We start from the raw sequence: 20,393 nt of genomic DNA, 5'->3' as shown, positions 1-20,393 counted from the left end.
TTACTTTAAGTGCTTTCTTTTTTGATATCCTTAAAAAAATAGATCACTCGACAACCTTTGAAATGATTTAAAATTGAGTAATAATGTTACCACGTTAGCGGTCTTGAAAGGACTAAAGCAAAAGGCAAAGCCCTCTAAGAATAGCAAAAAAGCTTTGATATGAAATCACTTTGTACATAGCTGTGTGTAATTGTATAACGTATACTAGAGATAGTTTTATAGTAGTTCAGTTGTAGTAGGATTCATCCGTTTGTAAATACGCAGTTTACAAATGCGTAAAATGTGAATAGGCTTTAGTAAGGAGGAGAGCAGAGTTGTTGTTTTTTATGTGTATGCTTGTGTGTGTGTGTGTGTGTGTGTGAGTGTGTACTGGCCGTTTGTTTGTGCGCTTTTGCCTGTTTTATAAAGAGATAGTCTTTCATTTATCAATTATTTTCAATAATTAAAATATATATAATCAAGCCATATATGTATAGTGTATGCTTTTGTTTATATGAAGCGCGAAGCGCCCATACTTCTTGATCATTGTGGAAATATTATATTCCCCTATGGAAAATTTTTGTGACGTCATAGATTCTTAGACCTTCCTCCCTGCCAAAGAAGTTAAAACTCATAAGTGCACTTAAAACATGAATATGAAACTGTGGCAAAAATAGGGTATTTCTAACAATCAATTTAGTAAGCTTTACTGAAAACCTTATCCCATAAGTCCATCTGTTTGTGAAATTTTTGTTAGCAGTCGGGATTAAATATCTCAATGTATGTATCCCTCTAAAGCATTTATAAACATTTCTTAGCAGCTTTATTCAATTCTACAACACCTTCAAATTTAATTTAGAGGGGTATAAAAATTGAAATGTGATGTCAAATCTTTCGTGTTTTGCACACTCCTCTAGCAAAAACCACTGGATTCAATTTATTTATCTTTAAAAAGGGTGATGATACTTACACTAATTTATTATTTCATTGAATATCTAGTTATATGTTTTGTTTCTTAAACTTATTATGTAAAAAGATGTCCCTTTAAGTAAGTTTGTGTGTCGTATTTGTATGTTAGTGTTCATAATAGACATGATAAATTTAGATGGTACATCTGACCACAAAATTCGTCCTTTTAAAAGGGAAATTCTAGCAGACAAACATCTTTATTTATGTTTGTTATACACAATTCTTTCTAATAATATCAGCGACCAAATTTGTCGAAGACATAATTTCCCGAAAGCTTGCTCTATCCTAAGAAATTCAACTATCATAGGTGACTTAAAATATACGTTTTGTCATATAATTCACATTATACTAGCAGAGAACTTTTGACAAGATAAAATTTAACTTAGCAAAGCTTTAGCCTAAGTGTTACGACTATTTATTATTCGAATTAAATGAAAAACTACCTCCCTTTCTTACTAAAATCTGTTCCCTTTCTAACCAATAGTATGACCGGGTTGTACCTTCCCAGCAAGACATTTCGCCATACAGTCGCCTTCGAGCTCGTGCAATATATGAACCGATTCGTATGCTACCTCGAATTCCATTCGCCATGAATTAACACCTAATTTTTTGGCGATAAACGTTAGAAAATCGGCCTTTCAAGCAAAAGGTAGCATGCGAGTTCCAAATTAATAGAGAGAGAGAAAGAAAGAGAGAAAGAAAGAGAGAAAGAGAGAGAGAGAGAGAGAGAAAGAAAGAGAGAGAGAGAGAGAGAAAGAAAGAAAGAGAGAAAGAGAGAGAGAGAGAGAGAGAGAGAGAGAGAGAGAGACTTCGTCCCATACTCTGCTACGATATCAATGGCGAACTCGCATGCTACCTTTTGCTTGAAAGGCCGATTTTCTAACGTTTATCGCCAAAAAATTAGGTGGTAATTCATAAGCTACCATTTGAGATATCGAACAACGTAGCATGCTACCTTTTTTAAAAAGTTTCGCTGGGTTACTGGCTGATTTAAAGTGTGTCTCTAGATTATCTCTATTGTGTGCGTAAAGATATTACATCTTATACAAACGACGAACTAAATTGTGTCAAAATAAAAGTTTTTATTTTCATATTAAAAATCTAAATAATTATCTTTAAACAATAAAAACAATCTTGTTAATTCATTACATGTAATAGATAATGATATTACTTTAAATATTTCAAATTTTACCATTCTAATCCAAATCTAAATGGCGCAATCTAAAATGTCTAAAAATTAAAGCTTAAATTTTAGCATAACTAATTTAGCATTTCTATCTTACAATTAAAGCAAAAGAAACTTTTAAAAGTTATAAAATATTATTATACCTCACACTACTAATTGAGTTTTGCCGAACCCAGTAAAAGTGTCTGACTATGACGTCAGAAAAAAATTAACAATTAACCAATGAGAGACCGCTATATATTTTACCATTGGTCAATTACAGTGAATAATGGCTTCTCATTGGTTAATTGTTATTTTTTTCTGACGTCATAGTCAGACACTTTTACGAGGTTCGTTATATGCAATGGGTGAAGCCAAAATTAAATAAACAAAACATGATTCTATAATTGTACATTTATCAAAACTAGCAATAAATTTCAAGTAAAAATGGGGTCGCATAAATGTTAGGAGGAAATGTAATATTTTTCCATTTGGATATCATCTCCCGAAAGCCTACTCCACCCAGGCAAATATCTGTGCACGAACCTGTAGTAATAGTTGTATCCTTAACCCCCTTCCCAGAACAAGTTTGCTCACAAATGTAGGTTTTACCCCATCCCCACCCCTTCAAATAGTTTAATAGGATTTAGATGAAGGAAGATCTCGATCATAACTATTTTCGGATAGATTCACCCCCTCTCTTTCTCCATTCCCTTTGAACTGGATGGTTCTGGATTGTCTATTCCAAAACTTGTTAGCGATAAGGTGTTTATACAAGTGCGCCAATGTTTTTTTTATAAAATTGTTAAAAAATGTCATCTGTTTGGTTTTCCTTTGCAATTAAGCTTTTTTAAGGTACAGGGAAGGTTTTTAACTATTTTGGGAGAGCGTATCTCCACCCTCCCAATTTAAAATCACACCCCCAAATTTTTTTTCTGAATATTTCTTATTAAAACTCAAATTAAAAAGTAGAAGGGCGGTTGACTTATCCCCCTCCCACCTTAAGAACACCTAGAGGCTTCTTGGGGGCGTCCGTTGCCCCTAGTCTTTCTTAAAATAAAAGCTATGTCTTGCATTTTTTTTCAATTAGGTGTTTGATCACGAATTTCATATGGTAAAAATATTTTTCTTATTTAATTGTTATCCTAATAAGATAAAAGTTATGCTTGAAAATTGTTTTAATAGCTATTATTATATGTTGCATTTTTAGATAAACGTCAGAATTTGCGTCAGAATTTGCGTCATTTGCGTCATTTCTATTTCAGATTTTTATTACCCGTCATCAGGATTTAATCAAACCCCCTCCAGATGGAAATTTTATCCCCTTTCAGCATTAAAAAAAAGAATAGACTACATATACTTGTATTATAATAAAGTAACAGGATGTTTGTGTGTTTGTATGTTTGTACCGAAGGATCTCGCAAACCGCTGAACCGATCGGGTTCTCCTTAACAGGGTAGATTCTCATATGTCCCGGGAAGGTTTATAACTATTTTGGAGGAGGGTACCACCACCCTCCCTAGAGAATTTTTTTTTTAATTTTTTGATTTTAGAAAGAGAGTTCAACGAAAAATAAACGTCAAACGCAAAATAGCCATATTTTAAATATAAGAAAAAACATTTAAAGTGCCACTAGAGGCGTAGCCGCCAGTACTTGTTAAAGAACCTAACATAAAAGCTAAGAGAGATATTGTACATGTCTCCTTCTTGCTGGGACATGTACAACATCTTATAACATTGCTTGTATTATCATAGATGGATATTCTTTTAAAATTGATTGAAATCCATACATAGAGTGTGTTAACCTGAACCTTCTCCTAACTCTGTATTTCATTCTTTTAGTTTGTATATTCATGTACAAAGTGTGGTATATAGAAAATATTCAGTGATCATAAATAATATAAAATCACGAAAAATTGTGCCTTTGGTAGCATACCCGACGGACCAAGAAAATTATAAACTGGATGCTCATTCGTGAAGCGAATCTTCATTAATAAATCTTGAGAAAATTCACTTGCAATTCCCTGTCCAAGAATTATTGTCGCGCATTCTGCAAAAAAAACTGCACAAACGCAGAATTTAGCGTTCTTTCAGACACAGAGAGAGAGAGAGAGAGAGAGAGGGAGGGAGAGATAGAAAGAGAGAAAGAAAGAAAGAGAGAGGGACATTGATAAGCAAGACGTTACGTAACTTAGGCAGGATATTTTAATCTTTAAGAGCAAAACAAATATAGTTTTAGTGGCCCAGCTACTCTATAGACCCTATCTGCTATTTTAATTTGCGGAAAGGCGTTATTTTGTCTTTAATCATTCATCTTTGTAAATTTTTCACCTGATTTCAAACTTTTGTTTCTTTTATTGTTACTAGCGGCCTCTAGGGGCACTTGGCCCCTATTTTTAAGTTTTAAAAAGAAAAGGTTTTGAGAGAAAATTTTAAGAGTGAGATTAAATTTTTTGAGATGGTAGTGGTCCTCTCTCACGAAATAGTTATAAACCTTACCAGGACCTATGAAAATCTACATTGTAAAGGAGAAACATATCGGTTGAGCGGTTAGCGAGATCCTTCGGTACAGACTGACACAGATCCTGTTACTTTTATAAAGGGACTAACGGCTACTCCCCCTAGAGGCCTCTAGGGGCACTTGAGGAGGAGAAAGTCGAATTTAATAACCCAATTTATTATTTTAGATTTTAAAAGAAAAAGTAAAAAAAAAAATTTTGTGGGGGGGTGCCCCTCGGCACCCCCCCCCCCCCCCCCCCCCATTATTAATTTTATTAAAAGATTTTGAAAAATTATTTTTTTTTGGGGGGGGGGAGATTTTTTCTATTGGCGATTCCTCTGGGGAGGGTGGTGTTACCCTCCCCCAAAATAGTTTTAAACCTTCCTAGGACCTATGAGAATCTACCCGGCCCTGTTAAACCCGATCGGTTTAACGGTTAGCGAGATCATTCGGTACAAACAAACAGACAACCACACAGACAGACATACAAACACACATCCTGTTACTTTATTATAAGGATATCATTATAAATGTAGCTATTGCATATATCAAGCTCAAAAGTCCGTATGTTATTTTTAAATCTGATATATATGATTTTTTTTACATTATTTTAAGGTTAGTTTTCACATTGGGTGTTATTGACCTTGTAGCTCGTAACATGTTTTGCTAAATCTAAATTTAATAAATAATAATAATGATAATATTTCGCACTACATATTTGCGTCACATAATAACATTATAAAAATTCATTCATGTTTTAACATAAAATTAAACAATTTCTTTAGCGCGTGTATTCAGACGTCATTCTTGAAAATAAGATTGTTGTGTACGGCAGCCTTAGACACTGAATTGACCGCCAGATCGAGTAGCTTTGCAACATAAAATACAAACCACCATGTCAAAACCGCTAGGTTGGTTTTGATGCCAGGTCGGGAAATTGAAAGTATGACGTACAAACAGAAAAATAGGCTAAACCCATCCTAAGGCTTAAATATATAAAACAGAATATCCTCAAACCCTCCCGAGGCCTATGTGATACTTCCCTAAAATCGAAAACTCGTATGGTGCAGTAGTTCTCGAAATATTAAGCTACAGACGAAAAAAATTACTTACTACTTTATGTAATAGGATACAGTACAACTACACACTCTCAATTTATGATGTTTTACTTATATTGACAAGAAAAATAAATTAGTTACATTGTATTAATGGCCATTGATTTATCTTAAATGAAAATCATTGAAAAATTCTATGAATTAAGATAATAAATTATAAATATATAATAGTTATTTATTGCATCGTTTTATAAACAGCTTTCCGCGGATATAGAATGTACAATTATAAGGTTAAAACCATTTTTTAGCACCGAGATTCCGAGGGCACAGGCTAAAAAATTGTTTTTTAATCTTATGATTGTTCATTTTTATATTCGTAGAAAACTGGATATAATATGATGCTGTGCAAAATTTTTCAGTAAGGCTGAGAACCGGTTCTAATCCACCGAATATTAATCGGTTTCGAAGCGAGAATGGAAAAAAACATTTGTGTTTAATGAATTATAACTGTTTTAATTTTCAATTGTCTAAACAAATCTTTCTCAAAATGTAAAACTGTCAACAATTCTAAAGAAAATTAGTTAGGAAGATGAATAAACTTCAAATATCTTTAAAAATAATCTAGGATTACTTTATCTTCTCTTCTCACATTAATAAAGAACATTTTTTGTATGGTTTTAAAAAATGTTGTCCGTCCGAAAATATTTAAATAAAATTTAAGGATTTGTTTTGTCTGCAATGGTTGATAAAAACTCCGTAGGATCTTTAAAAATGACCTAATACAATACAAATGACCAATGATAGGCCATTATACCATTGGTAAATTGTAATATATACTGGCCTATCATTAGTTGATCAGCTGTATTGTATGACGTCATTTTTTATTAAAAGGTTTTACACTGGTAACGATTTGAAACAACCAAACAAGATTTTATAAATAATAATTCAGTGTTTTTTTTGTTTTTTATCCATATTTAATATAGAAATTTTATATAATTTTTCCAAAAAATTATAAATTCTAAAGTCACAACCAGACGGCTATTTCGGGCAATGTCCCCTTCCAGATGTAAAGAAAAAATTTAGGTCAGAAAATGAAAAATTGTGCATTTCATTGAATTTTATAATATTTACGTTTCAAATATTTCTTATGTCCTGTACAGTTGAAGGAAAATAAATGTATAAGTAAATTATTTACACTGCTGCTGTATGATATAGAGTTTAAATGGGTTTCATAGACGGAAATATACTTCACTCGGTTGCTTTTTTTTGTGGGGGGGGGGTAGCTTGGGAGGATGAGGTACACTCTCCAAAAATAGCTATAAACCTTCCATAGACCTATGAGAAGCTTCACTGAATGGGAGATCCATATCGGTCCTGCGGATATCATGATCCATCGGTACATAGTACATACACACAGAAAGGTAGACAGACAGACATCATGTTACTTTTATATCAGGATTATTGCTATAAACCTGCAAAGAAGCCCAAATTAACAATCCTTTTCTCCCCGATATCCTGTATTATGAATTTTTTTCACTGGCGCAATGCACAACTAACAGATTAAATCTTTTGTCTAATAATAATATATATTTATATTTATTTATATCCTGAATCAGACGCATGCACAAGATTTCACTAAAGGCAGCTGCGCGAAGTGCATAGAATTTTTTAAAAACAGCCTTTTGAAATGTAAAATTAATAGAGGTTTAGGTATAATGGCTACCTAGTCTTTATATAAAAGTAAAAGGATGTATGTTTGTGTGTAGCTGAAGATATCACTACCCGCTTGACAGATACAGAGAAAAGGATAAGAATAAAATAACTCGGCTATGACTATATATTGGTTGAAAAGCTTGGACGCTTATAAAAGTTCAACAAGTGTTCAAGATTATGAAAGAGCATGTTAATAAAAACTTTGGGTACATGTAAACATTACAGTCCAATGTCTTCTCCCTATCTGATTATTTGCAAAATATTTTTCACTGTGATTTATTTGATTTATTTTTGAAGATGGGAAGTGTAGTATTCCTTACTAGCGGCTACGCTCCTAGAAGTCTCTAGGGGCACTGCACTGGTAGGAGAAGGAAAAGTCGACCTCATCCTATTTTAAATTTGAGTTTCCAAAGAGTTATAAAAATTATTTTTTGGGGGAGAGGGGGGTTAAGACACCCTCTCGAAAAATAGTTTAAAACCTTCCCAGGACCTATAAGAAGCTTCACTGTAAAGGAGAACAATATCGGTTCAGCGGTTAGCGAGATCCTTCGGGACAGACAAAAAACACTTACTACTTTATATAATAGGATTAATTGATTTGATGAAAAGAGATTTTTTTCTATGGCTATGGATTCTCTCACATGTATACCTCCCCTCTTCCAAAAAAAAGCTAAAAACAAATTCATTCCCGCGATACAGAAAGACGAACTTATTCTTAGGATTTCTTTGCAAAGTTTAAAAGGAAATGCTAAATAATCACGAAACCTTTTAACTTGTTAAACAAAAAACATCATAATGCTTCACTTCTTCCTTTATACAAGTTAAAAAAAAGAACGGGAAAAAGAAAAAGAAGGCCATAAAGAAAGAATACAGGATAATATGAGAATGATGAAAAATCACGAAACCTTCATCAAAAATGTCTATTGTTGCATAATCCTCTGAACTGGCAGGAAGTTGTTAGAGTCTATGAAAATGGAACGTTCACAAAAAAAATATTTTGAATGACAGCAGGGAAAATCGAAAATATGTAGAAAAAAGTCCTCGTCCTTTTATCTTTGAACACAAAAATCCCTTAGAACGACAGGAAATTTATTTTTATACTATAAAGCTGCTTAAAAGCTGTCGGACAGCCATAGATGTTCTATATTAAAATAATGATGGTTTTAGCAGGCTTCCCTGAAAGATCAGTTCAGTGGCTAATTGTTGAGCACCTTGCTTTTATAAATTATCATCCCTGCACCTGCATACATATGCAAAAGTAAGATGTTGACGTCATTTCTGGCGTTTTAATGTAAAAGTTTTCCAGCTGCCATGATCAAATGACGTCTGAAATTTCTCATGAAGATTCGCATGCATTATTGCAATAAATATAGAACAAGTATTTCATTCTAATTGTCCGCCCAAATATATGCAATGCAGTGCTTGTGGTGATCTGTTATATGTACTAAAATTTTCTCAGTTATATGTCAAAGATTTCAAAGGAGCTGAGGTCATTTTCATCTGCAAAATATTCCTTTTTGATGTTAATTTGAAAAATATTATAAATTTTAAAGCTAGATTTTTGACGTTCTTGTTTTTATATTAGAAAAAAAATAACATTTTGTTGTCTACAATAATTAAAGTCTATCATTTTAAATCCCATTTATCATGTAAATATTTGTTTATTTAATTAAGTTAAATCCCACGATCAAGCTCAAAGTCCCACGAACCATGGAATTAAAATTAAATTATTTGACATTTATTTTGGGCCATCTGCCTATAAAATATTGGCCATTTAAAGTCTATAATGTCGTCCCTATACCCTAGTACGTATGAATATCTATCTATCTGCCTTGCTTGTATGCATAGAAAATTCAGGCCTTTGTTCCCGCGACCCATTCAAAATTCCGAGTCTCGAGCCAACTTTGAATACATCACAGGCGCCGCGCTTATACTATATTTTTTCGCATAAGTTAGAATTTATAGCTAACTCTTAAACAAAACATAAATCAGTCTTAAAAGGCTTTTATTGTTTTAAGCTCGCTTTTGATATATATATATATATATATGTTTTTATTGTTTTAAGCTAGCTCTGAAACAAAGTGTAATAAAATACGATGGGCGAAAAATTTCATGTTGCCAGAATTTAATTTTTAAATTACAATATTTCCAAATAAAATATTCTTAAAAAGAGTGGAATTTGTTATAATTGTTATAATCTTTTAATAACCTCATTTATTTATCAATTAAAGGAGAAAAAGAAAAAATTGAAAACAAATTCAGTTTTACAGAAATTAGATTCCTCAAAAATAACTTTCATTGTAAAACAACCTAAATGTATAAAAATTTTGTATTAAAAATATTTTATCCAATTCTCCAAAAGTTAAGTATCGACTAAACTAATGTTGAAACACAAAAATAAAATCTCTAATGTGCCTTCGCGCACAGGCTTGGTGTGGCAACACTAACCTGGCTCGAGACAAAGGGAGATTGGACCAATTAGAGAACAGGATGGATTAAATCTTCCCCAATCACCACTTTCATACATTTGTATGACCAATCAGCATTAAGAAGAGGCAACAGAGCGGACCAATGAGAATGCAGGAAAGCTAGGCTTTCTGACCAATCACAGTGCTGTATTCACTTGTTGTATTCGAGTAGCCCGCCAAATTTCATACAGCTAACATATATTGTATATCGCTATACTAAACTTTTTTATCTTCATTTGTTCGCCAAATGTTGCAGAGACCTGTACATCGTAGGCATTATTACATATTTGTGAAAAATACACATTTTTAACCCTATGATGGGGAAGATAATAAATAGTGAAGCTATTGGTAGCTCTACATAAAATCAAGTGACCTAAAAATGCTAAAATGAAATTAAAGTGATGTAAACAACAAAAATACAATTTTACCCTTGCTCACAATTCAAAAGAAGAAAAAGACAAATATATTAGTTATTAATAAATAATATTGTAATAAAAAGTTAATGTATTCTTAGAATTTAAGAAAAAAGACAAACTATATTAGCTAGATATGGAAATGCTACGTGATCCTTTATCTATGTCTCATCATGATGATGACTCAGATTCTGATTTAAGTGAGGATTCTGCAGGTAAAGTACAATTTTAAATTATTTATATTCCAACTATAAAACCAGACATATTTGAAATCTAGCCACAGCATATATGAAAACTATTTACTCTACCTAGTACAATTTTCATAGTTTCTCCACACACCTGAGGTGAATTCTTAAAAAAAACTTTTACCTCACTAAATTTTAGTGAGGCAAAATTATCCCCTCTAAATTTTTTTATTTTAGTGAGCCATTTTTTTAAGAATCCACCTCTGGTTTTTTGTGTTGTGACATGAACAACTTATGTTTTTTTGAGATTGCAAATTTAAGGGGTTTGCCGTTTGCTAATTTGAGAATAGTTATTAAAAATTGTTTATCAAATGTATACAAAGGTGTTTATCAAAAAAAAAGACGTGACAAAGTTCCAATTAGGTCATTTAGGTTAACAGGTTTATTGCATGTCCGGTCATTTGAATAAACTTAGTACTATAACATCTAAAGGTTTTTTTTGCCTCTAACTTTAACTTCAGTTTATTTAATCTTTTCTTGTGCATCACCTGTATATTTTCCTCTTGTACTAAATATTATGTACGATCTTTCTTGCTAGTTAGTTTGTTTTGTATCTTCTGAATATCAATAAATACCAAGTTAACATGCTTGTAACGGAGACTTAAAATAAGTTTTATCATCATAGTCGGTATTATATTTTTATTTGGTTAAAAACTACATAGTTACAAAAACAATAATTTGTTCGTCCTTTTCAAGAGTATTATCACAATCTTTGGCACTATGAAAAAATAGAAAGAAAATGTGCACATAATTTGAAGAACCTATTTAAAGTGTCTGACTCGGATTATGACGTTAAAAAATAGCCAATGAGAGGCCAGTATACACTGTAATTGACCAATGGTAAAATTTATAGTGGCCTCTCATTGGTTATTTTTTTTACGTCATATTAACAGTCAGACACTTTTACTAGGTTCGATTTGAAAGATTCAACTCTAGTTCTTATTTTGTGCATGATAAAACACTGAAAACTCTGAATCCAGTTTTACTCTTTTCTTAACATAATTTATACATCCACATATAGATGGACCGTTTTCTTGAAATTGTTTTGCTACTCAAACTTTACTCTCCTCTCCAAGAATAAAAGTTTTGTCAAAGTTAAAAGAAGGATTAGGAATTTAAAGATGCTCTAGACTTATATTCCGTAGAAAAAAAGAAAAACTTTCATGTCAACATTTACATCGTAAACTCTTTTATGATTCTAAAAAAGAGATCACGAAGAGTAATTTTAAGTAGTTATTTTTGTTGAGTCTAAAGTATAGTCTTGATCATTTTAATATAGGCAACAGTTAAAGCTGTCAAAGATCTATGAAATAAAATTATTTATGTTAAAATTAAAGAAGCATAAATTACATGATATTTTCTAAACACACTTGCATCTCAAAATGGAAATAGGGTGAGAATACATTAATAGTAATTCGGCTCATTTGAATCTATTTTATACAAAATTTAAATGTAAATTCCTTTTTCAGTTGGACCTGACTTAACCCAATACTCTGGAAAGAAACACATAAATCGTGGCAGATGGAATAAAGATGAAGATGAGAAGCTGAAGCGCCTGGTCGAGCATCACGGGGAAAGGTGGGATGTGGTGGCCAGTCATTTTCCTGACAGAGCAGATGTACAGTGTCAGCATCGCTGGCAGAAAGTTGTCAATCCTGAACTAGTCAAAGGTTTTTTTTTTTTATTTACATGCGATGTGTGTTCTTTAAATCATTATGTCTGAATGTCTTTATTTAAAGATTCTGCTTTGTTTGTAAGAATATTTAGATTTACAAATTTAGAATGAAGTTAGGTACACTGTTTCAAATTATTCACGTTAAAAAATATTTTCATCAAATCAACTGTAAAACAAATCTTTTATTAAAATACCTAATAAAATGACAATAGTAATGAAAACAACATCTCCTATGAAAATAATTCGTTGTCTGACTTAAGACGTATTCTATTATTCTTGAAGTAACCCAATCTTGATTTCAAGGACCTTGGACCAAAGAAGAGGATGAGAAGGTGATAGAACTAGTAAAAAAATACGGACCCAAACGGTGGACCCTTATAGCTAAACACTTGAAAGGTCGGATTGGTAAACAATGCCGGGAAAGATGGCACAATCATTTGAATCCAGAAATTAAGAAAACTGCCTGGACAGAGGATGAGGTAAGTAAATTGTTATTAGAATATTTTTACCAGTCACTAAATCAATTTTTACTTCATAATTTACCTTTACTAGTTCAACTAATTCGGATCACCAATTTCCGAGATATTTATCTTCAGAGAAAAAAAAAACTTGCTGCTTTATAATGTAGGATTAATATAATTCCGTTATTTTAGGACAAGATAATTTACAATGCTCACAAGCAATGGGGCAACCAGTGGGCAAAGATAGCCAAGCTAATTCCAGGTCGTACTGACAACGCTATCAAGAACCATTGGAACAGCACCATGAAACGAAAATATGAAGAACAGGAAGGCCTAAGTGAGGGTGGCGGCAAGGGCCGTAAGCCGCGTAAAACAACAGTGAGAGTTTCTGTCAATTCTGCCTTAATGAGTAGTAATAGTGCTCTTGGTCATATTGGAGCCAAAGAGAATATTAATGTTTATGGAGCTGGCAGCTCTGGTGTTACAGGTCTCCAGGCTGGAGGCACACAGTATTCAATAGTTCACGGCACAGTCACGTATCCACACCAACCCTCCTATCACAGGACTCCAATGGCAACATGGAATCCTCCTGTATATAACCCGTCTCCACATTCAACTCCTTTACAACAACAGCAGCAGCAGCATTCACATCAGCAGCAACAGCAACATCATCAGCCACAGCAAAATGTTTGGGTTGCCACAGGAATCCAGCAGCCACATGGTGGTTTCAAGCAGGAGCCTGTAGAACAACCACAACAGCACACACCTCAACATCATTTGTCTGTGGAGCATAATTACAATGGGAACGAGCACACTCCGCCGCATTCACATGCCAGTGGCAGTCATCTTACACCATCACATCACCATTCAGATGATTCAGATTTCAGTTTCATGTCTCCATTAAAGTAAGTTTATTCTCCTTCAAATTATGTAAAAGGTTTTATTTTTAACAAAATGGAGATTAATGATTTCAACATGTTGAAATAGGTTAAAAACGAAAAAAACTACAAAATATTACTTTATATTTTCTATGACATGTTTTTTTTTATTTATAAAGTCATTTTATACTAAAATGTATTGATTAGGTATAAGATAATAGGTACAAGTGTTCATATTAATCGTATGTTATTGTTACAGGAATTATTTAACGGATATGGACTACGACTTCCAATATGGCAGCCTTGGTGTGAGCCCGCTGCCTTTGCACGGACAAGTCAGGCCGATAAAGGTGGAGCAGGACACCTGGCATCATAATTCCACTGATGAACACAATATTAGTTCCACGCCTATTCTGATCAGACGAAGAGCCAGGAAACGTGAAGCTGATGAAAGTCATGAGGTAAGTCTCAAATTTACGTATCTTTTTTGAAAAAGCTCTGCTGGAAAGTTCATTCTAGTTATTAGATTTTCTTTTAAACATATTTGTCAAGTCTATTTATTTCATTTCTGAATCGCATATTTTGACATTCGACATATTTGTTATGTTTTAATAACATATAAAATACATTATTTTAATTTCAGTTATTCAGTCCGAATATATCTTTCGACATGGTTGGCAGCCAAACTTCAACGCCAACTCACGGTGGTATGGTTATCATGAGGGGCGAAAATCTTAATCCAACCGCTCAATCCACGCCTTTAACTTCCATTAAACCATGTGAAAGTGGAATTGTGAGCAGTGTCCACAATTCATTGTTAACAACCCCAACTCTTAGTAGTGATATATCCTCGCACAGCACCCCTAAAATGCAGAAACTGTCGCCAGAACGGCAAAGCGGGCGTAACACAGAAGTGCCGCGCACGCCGACGCCATTTAAACGTGCCCTGGCAGAGGTGTACCGCGGGCGGGAACCGTTGTCAAACACGCCGCAAACACCGACCAAACGGGTGGAAGATATTACAGAAATTATCAAGAAAGACATGCTGGATTACACCGATATCAGTTTCAACGGAGATATTCAGGTTTGACTATTTTTTTGTTAGTTAGCATAGCTACTCATAAGCTAGGATTGGTCCATACGCCTTACTTCATCTTCTTTTTTTAAAATACAGATTTGTGAAGTGTGTTAAGTGACAATTTATATTCAAAGATAAAATCATCTACAACAGCAAAGATTGATACTTTTTCGGGAAGCTTAAATCCGTGAAACAATTGGCTTATTTATATATAAAAAAAAAAATATGTATAAAACCAAACTAACATTATATTGCATCACAGAAAACCTAGAAAAGAAAGACAGAGATAGCATTTAGCATTTCTTGTAAACTTTATTCTCCTTTCATATGTTTCCTTTTGCAATAGTCTTGTAAGTTCATTTAGTAATATAAAGTTTTCTTTCCAACTCTCCTCCCCTCCACCACCCCATAGAGTCCATTCTTTTTATGACAGAACAACTTTTTTGCCCTGTGCCCCAATTCCATGGCCTAAATGTAGACTAGATGCATACAAACATTCACACACACACATGCATTCACATATTTCTGTCTATCTCTTCCTTTCTTTCCATCTCTCTTCCTCTCCCTAGTTTTGCATCATGAGGTAAAATTAATGTAAACAGATTGTAATTGCATGTTCCTACAACTTATGCTACTAGAAATACAAACTTAGTTAAATATAATTAAGTTTCTTGGCATGTGTGTGCGTTGGTTTAGTTGCTTGTAGCGCATCTTTTCAGTAACCTTTGATTAAAAAAACTATTATCAGAAAAGAACCAAATAAGAGGTGTTTATATTTACTTTTTTTGATCAAAATGTATTATTTTAGGATAGCGGCTACGGCGGAACCGAGAAGCGGAAGGACGGAGCTGTGGCGGCTAAATCTGGACGGACGGCTCTCACAGGAGACAAGGAAAATTCTAGTCCAAACAAGAGGGTAAGTTTATATATTTTACATTTCGAAATAAATATTGATACTTTAAAATCTGCTATATAATGTTATACTTTCAACAACAGAAGATAAGTTTCATGAAAATCACACTTACACATTGCCTTTAATATTCATAAATGTATGTTTTTTTTGCAGGGTGGTGGAGCCCGCAAGGCGTTGGCAGCTAAATGGAGCACCCCCGCATCCCTGTCCAACATGATGTTTGGCGGTTCCGGCGACCAGTCAATTATGAACCCAGAAACCCCGAGTAAATCTCTGCTGGGTACTGATACGTCAAATTCCATGCTGTTTAGTCCTCCTTCCATTCTTAGGGTATGTATCTTCTAGTTCTTTATTTTTTAATATTTTCAGGCCAACTATTGGTAGAACGATTATGGTGTCAATATATTTTATAGTCCATTGTTCCTTCCCACAAAATTTAATTGATTAAAAAATCATCAAAGCTGAATTTTTAAATATTTATGAATCATTGTGTATTAAAATCTCAATATTTGATGGCATATCTTACTCCTAACAATTTCAATAGGTAATTAGAGGCTTCATTTGAATTCCAGAGTATTATTCTAAAGTTACCCTCTTCATAAGACAGGGATTCAAAATACAATAAAATTATTTTAATTAGGTTTGTAGCAATGTATATTGAAGTAAGTATTCAACGTATTGGTATAATATATTTAAATACTTTCTTATGGACATATTTTTTCTTGTTTAATCTTTTTTGTGATTTGTTGCTTTCAGAATCTTTATTCATGTTTGGTGTATTTCATTTGTATATCTCTCTTCCCCCTTCCTACCCATAATATTCCTATCCTCTTGTGTTTCAAACTCTGCTAATATTCTTAAACAGAGACATGTATTATTAAAAATATATGATCAAGTGATCTGTCACAAAGAAATTGTTTGTTCTAAATGAAGCAAAATGCACGGTTTTATAGACAGTTGTCCATGAAAATACAGAAATAAAACGAGGGATTAATCCTATGATTTTTATCCACGTTTTAGTGGACAATTTGTTTTTTTATTATACATATATTTTTATGCCGGAATTATTTGTTTGTCCTGTTTTAATATTTGTTTCTTCAAATTCAAGTCCTTATCCGAGTTTGCAAATTTATGTAAATGAGCTTAATGAAAATGTGCAAATGCTTGGTAAGCTCAAACTTTACAATTCTTCCTCCCTCATAGGAAACGTGTTGATAATATTCTTAGTATAAATCCCATCTCGCTGAGCTGAACCGATATGGTTCTCATGTGCTGTGAAGGTTCTTATAGATTTAGCGAAGGCTTTTAACTATTTTGGGGGAGTATATATCCACCCAATAAAAACTTTAAAACGTAAATTGAAAATAGGGGGATGGTCGACTTTTTCCTCTCCCACCTGAAGTACCCCTAAAGGTTACCAGGGGGCGACGGCGTAGCCGCTAGTTTTATCCTGAAAGATTGTTAATTTGTAACTATATCTTTATGTTCGGTAGCAAACCTACTTGGGCCATTTCTTTTTGCAACTTTTGGCTATTGTCGATCTTATTTTAATGCCAGCATAAAAAAAATAATGTTAATTTTGTATTTAGGAAACTCTTCCCGAAGCCCAACACGAGAATTCGCTGCTACACTCCAGTTCGGAGGAAAAGTCATCGCCCCCAGCTTCTAAGGTGAAATAATTTTCATTATTTTAACAGCTAAACTCTTAAGATTAAATATAATGCCTTTTTGTTTGATTTCATTATTCCTTCCTTTTGTAGCTATTTTAGTGGTGCATGTATTATTAAATAACTAGAGTATCTGGAGCATTAGACAAGGAATTTAATTTTGAGTTACTCAGCTGCTATGTACGATAATTGTTTAAAATTTCGATTTTATTTGTAAATTCTTTTTTTAACTGCTATCAATGATATGTATAATGTATATCGTATCTTACATGAAATTTTGTGCTTGAAAGTGTGCGGTACTTGAGCAAAGTATAGTCCGTGGTTTTTTTTAATTTTAACGTGTTGGTATATAAATTAAAAATATACATAATTTCAGCTTGATGTCCGATGGAATATGATAGCCTGCGGAAAAACTAAGCCCAGTATTGAGATGACAGAACAAGCAAGACATTACCTGAAGGGTATTAAACCAAGATCTTTAAACCTATAGCTGCTATAGCCAACAACAATAGTTATATACAACAAGATGACCCAACAAGAAAAATGTGATCCATAGTTGCGCTACTGTAAAGAATAAGAGCGCAGATATTTTATGAACATGAGTGAAAATTCATTCAGAAGTGATAATAATAGCTAATTTTAAGAATAGCGACAGTCAGAAAAAAGTAGACACTAATATTTAATCCTCAATCGATTTAAATTTCAGGTAGATTTTAGAATACTTAAATCAACCTTTTTTGTATTATTTTTTTGTTACTTAATGTATTCACTCGCTTTAAATTTTCACCCGCTATAACACTATAACAAGCTAACACTTACTTTAGTGAGTTCTTGAGTCATTTGTCGAGTAAAAATTATCACAATCTTATCAGTATATAATGTGTTAAAATAAGATGTGATTGTATGACTTTGAACTCTTGGATATATTGATAATATTATTGTCAGGAAAAAAATTGCATTATTTTGCGCTTTCAAGCTTTCTATGTATTTTTTATACGGGGTACAAGGAATAGTTCATCTAAAGAAAACAAAATTGGTACAATTTGTTTCAATAATGATCATAAAATAACACAAAAAAAGATTCTTTAGGTGCTAATTACCTTGTACCCTTTTATTTCGCATTATTCTTTATTGTATTATAATTTGACTTACCGTATTGGACTTTTAGAAGAAATTTTGATTTTAAATATATATTCATACTTCTGACAACCTTTCAATTACCAGTGGATTATTATTATTTCAATACATTATTGTCATTAATATTATACCTAACAAACTTATTTTAAATGTAATTTAAATCTCCCAAAATGTTTCTAACAAATTTGAATATTTCCTAAAATACATTCTTATGATTAGTTATTATTGATAGTATAACCTACCCTTATTGAGCATTTGTATATAATCTCACATTGTTTCTCTCTGTATGTTGAAAAGCAAGCTTTTCTACGATTATTATTCATTGCATCCTCGCTATTTTGCACCTATTATTATATTTTGTCATGTAGCTAATATTAATAATAAATAAATATTCATCAGAACACAAAATTGTAGTTATTTATTTTTTTTTACATGGAAAATATTACAATAGAATAATATGAATGGAACCACTTGCCTATCATTTATTCCATGGAAAATATTACAATAGAATAATATGAATGGAACTACTTACCTATCCTTTATTCCATGGAAAATATTACAATATATATGAATGGAACTACTTACCTATCCTTTATTCCATGGAAAATATTACAATAGAATAATATATAAGGAACTACTTACCTATCCTTTATTCCATGGAAAATCTTACAATAGAATAATATGAATGTAACCACTTACCTATCCTTTATTCCATGGAAAATATTACAATAGAATAATATGAATGGAACTACTTACCTATCCTTTATTCCATGGAAAATATTACAATATATATGAATGGAACTACTTACCTATCCTTTATTCCATGGAAAATATTACAATAGAATAATATATAAGGAACTACTTACCTATCCTTTATTCCATGGAAAATATTACAATAGAATAATATGAATGGAACTACTTACGCACAAAATTTACAATAATTTATCATTAAATTACACATCAGACATTAAGAGATATGATTTTATGCCTAAAATGATATTAATTATTGTAACCTTTATATAAAAGTAACAGAACGTCTGTGTGTACCGAAGAATCTCGTTAATAAATAAAACGGTCTCATGCTTCAAACAATCGAGACGATGTGTGTGGTAGCTAGGTATTTTTTGCATAAGAAATAACCAGGGGGAAGGAAAGTGTCACATAAGAGGAATATATTTATTTACGCCGTTTACCAATCATTTTTCCCTGAAGGTAGAAGATATTTAGACTATTTATAGAATATTATACTCATTTTGCTTCCAAACAAAAGACTAAAATTCTATTTTATTTGGAAGATTTTTCAATCTGTTAAATAAGATTTCTTCCTTGAGTTATAATCATAGATTTCCTTTTCGAGTATCGCTTCGAAACCCATAGAATAAGGAGGAATAGAAGTGAAAACCCTAAAAATTTCTGGGAAATTAGAAGGAATCTTTTACTTGCGCAGTAAAGACAATTAGGCTAAAGTAGAAATCACAATGACTAGTTGGACAAAATTAGAAAAATTTAATTTGTATCTAAATCTAATATATATTGTTAAAGTCATTTTGATCTTCATGATTTAAAATTATGTATTGTAGTGTAACACACTTGACTTTAGTTAGAATAATTCTATGAAATCAGAAGGTAATTAATTACCAATAAACATAAATGTCTGATCGAGACTATCGCCTCTGATACACACCTCTTATAAGACAGCAAAAGTTGCTTGGTTGTTTTAGACAAAGATGAAAAATCACTTAACTTGATGTTGTTTTAATTTTGGTAAGTACGATTGACCACATTTGTAATTTTCAAGGGTCAGTTAAATGGGTACAGCCCCTTCCTCCTTCCTCCCCCCCTCCCCCCTACCACAAGTTAATGTATGGATGTAGTTGCTATCATGTATAAATCAGCTGTTTTTAAACATACATAAGAGCGCAATATAAATACTGAGACCAATATTTTTTGTAAATTTTCTTACATAATTATATTTTTTAAGGCTTAAAATGCACATCAAATTCATTTTTAATCCATTGTGAATAGGGAAGGGAAAGCTGGATTCTTGGCTACAAGGCTTTTAGTAAATTATTGCAAA

At 32.5% G+C, this 20,393-nt stretch overlaps 1 protein-coding gene across 1 annotated transcript; it reads left to right on the top strand.

Annotated features, from left to right (window-relative positions):
- Positions 1-10,006: 10,006 nt before the first annotated feature.
- LOC145315948 (transcriptional activator Myb-like) lies at positions 10,007-18,724 on the top strand. The gene is made up of 10 exons (XM_080156156.1): positions 10,007-10,477; positions 11,977-12,177; positions 12,486-12,661; positions 12,836-13,548; positions 13,781-13,982; positions 14,165-14,605; positions 15,408-15,515; positions 15,666-15,842; positions 17,102-17,182; positions 17,556-18,724. The coding sequence occupies exons 1-10, from the start codon at positions 10,399-10,401 to the stop codon at positions 17,667-17,669; spliced, it is 2,292 nt and encodes a 763-aa protein (XP_080012282.1). The 5' UTR covers positions 10,007-10,398; the 3' UTR covers positions 17,670-18,724.
- Positions 18,725-20,393: the final 1,669 nt, after the last annotated feature.

This window comes from Acartia tonsa, chromosome 1 (assembly GCF_053477335.1).
Source record: "Acartia tonsa isolate MP-2025a chromosome 1, ASM5347733v1, whole genome shotgun sequence".
Taxonomy (NCBI): Eukaryota; Metazoa; Arthropoda; class Copepoda; order Calanoida; family Acartiidae; genus Acartia; species Acartia tonsa.
This window is presented reverse-complemented; position numbering and strand designations above follow the sequence as displayed.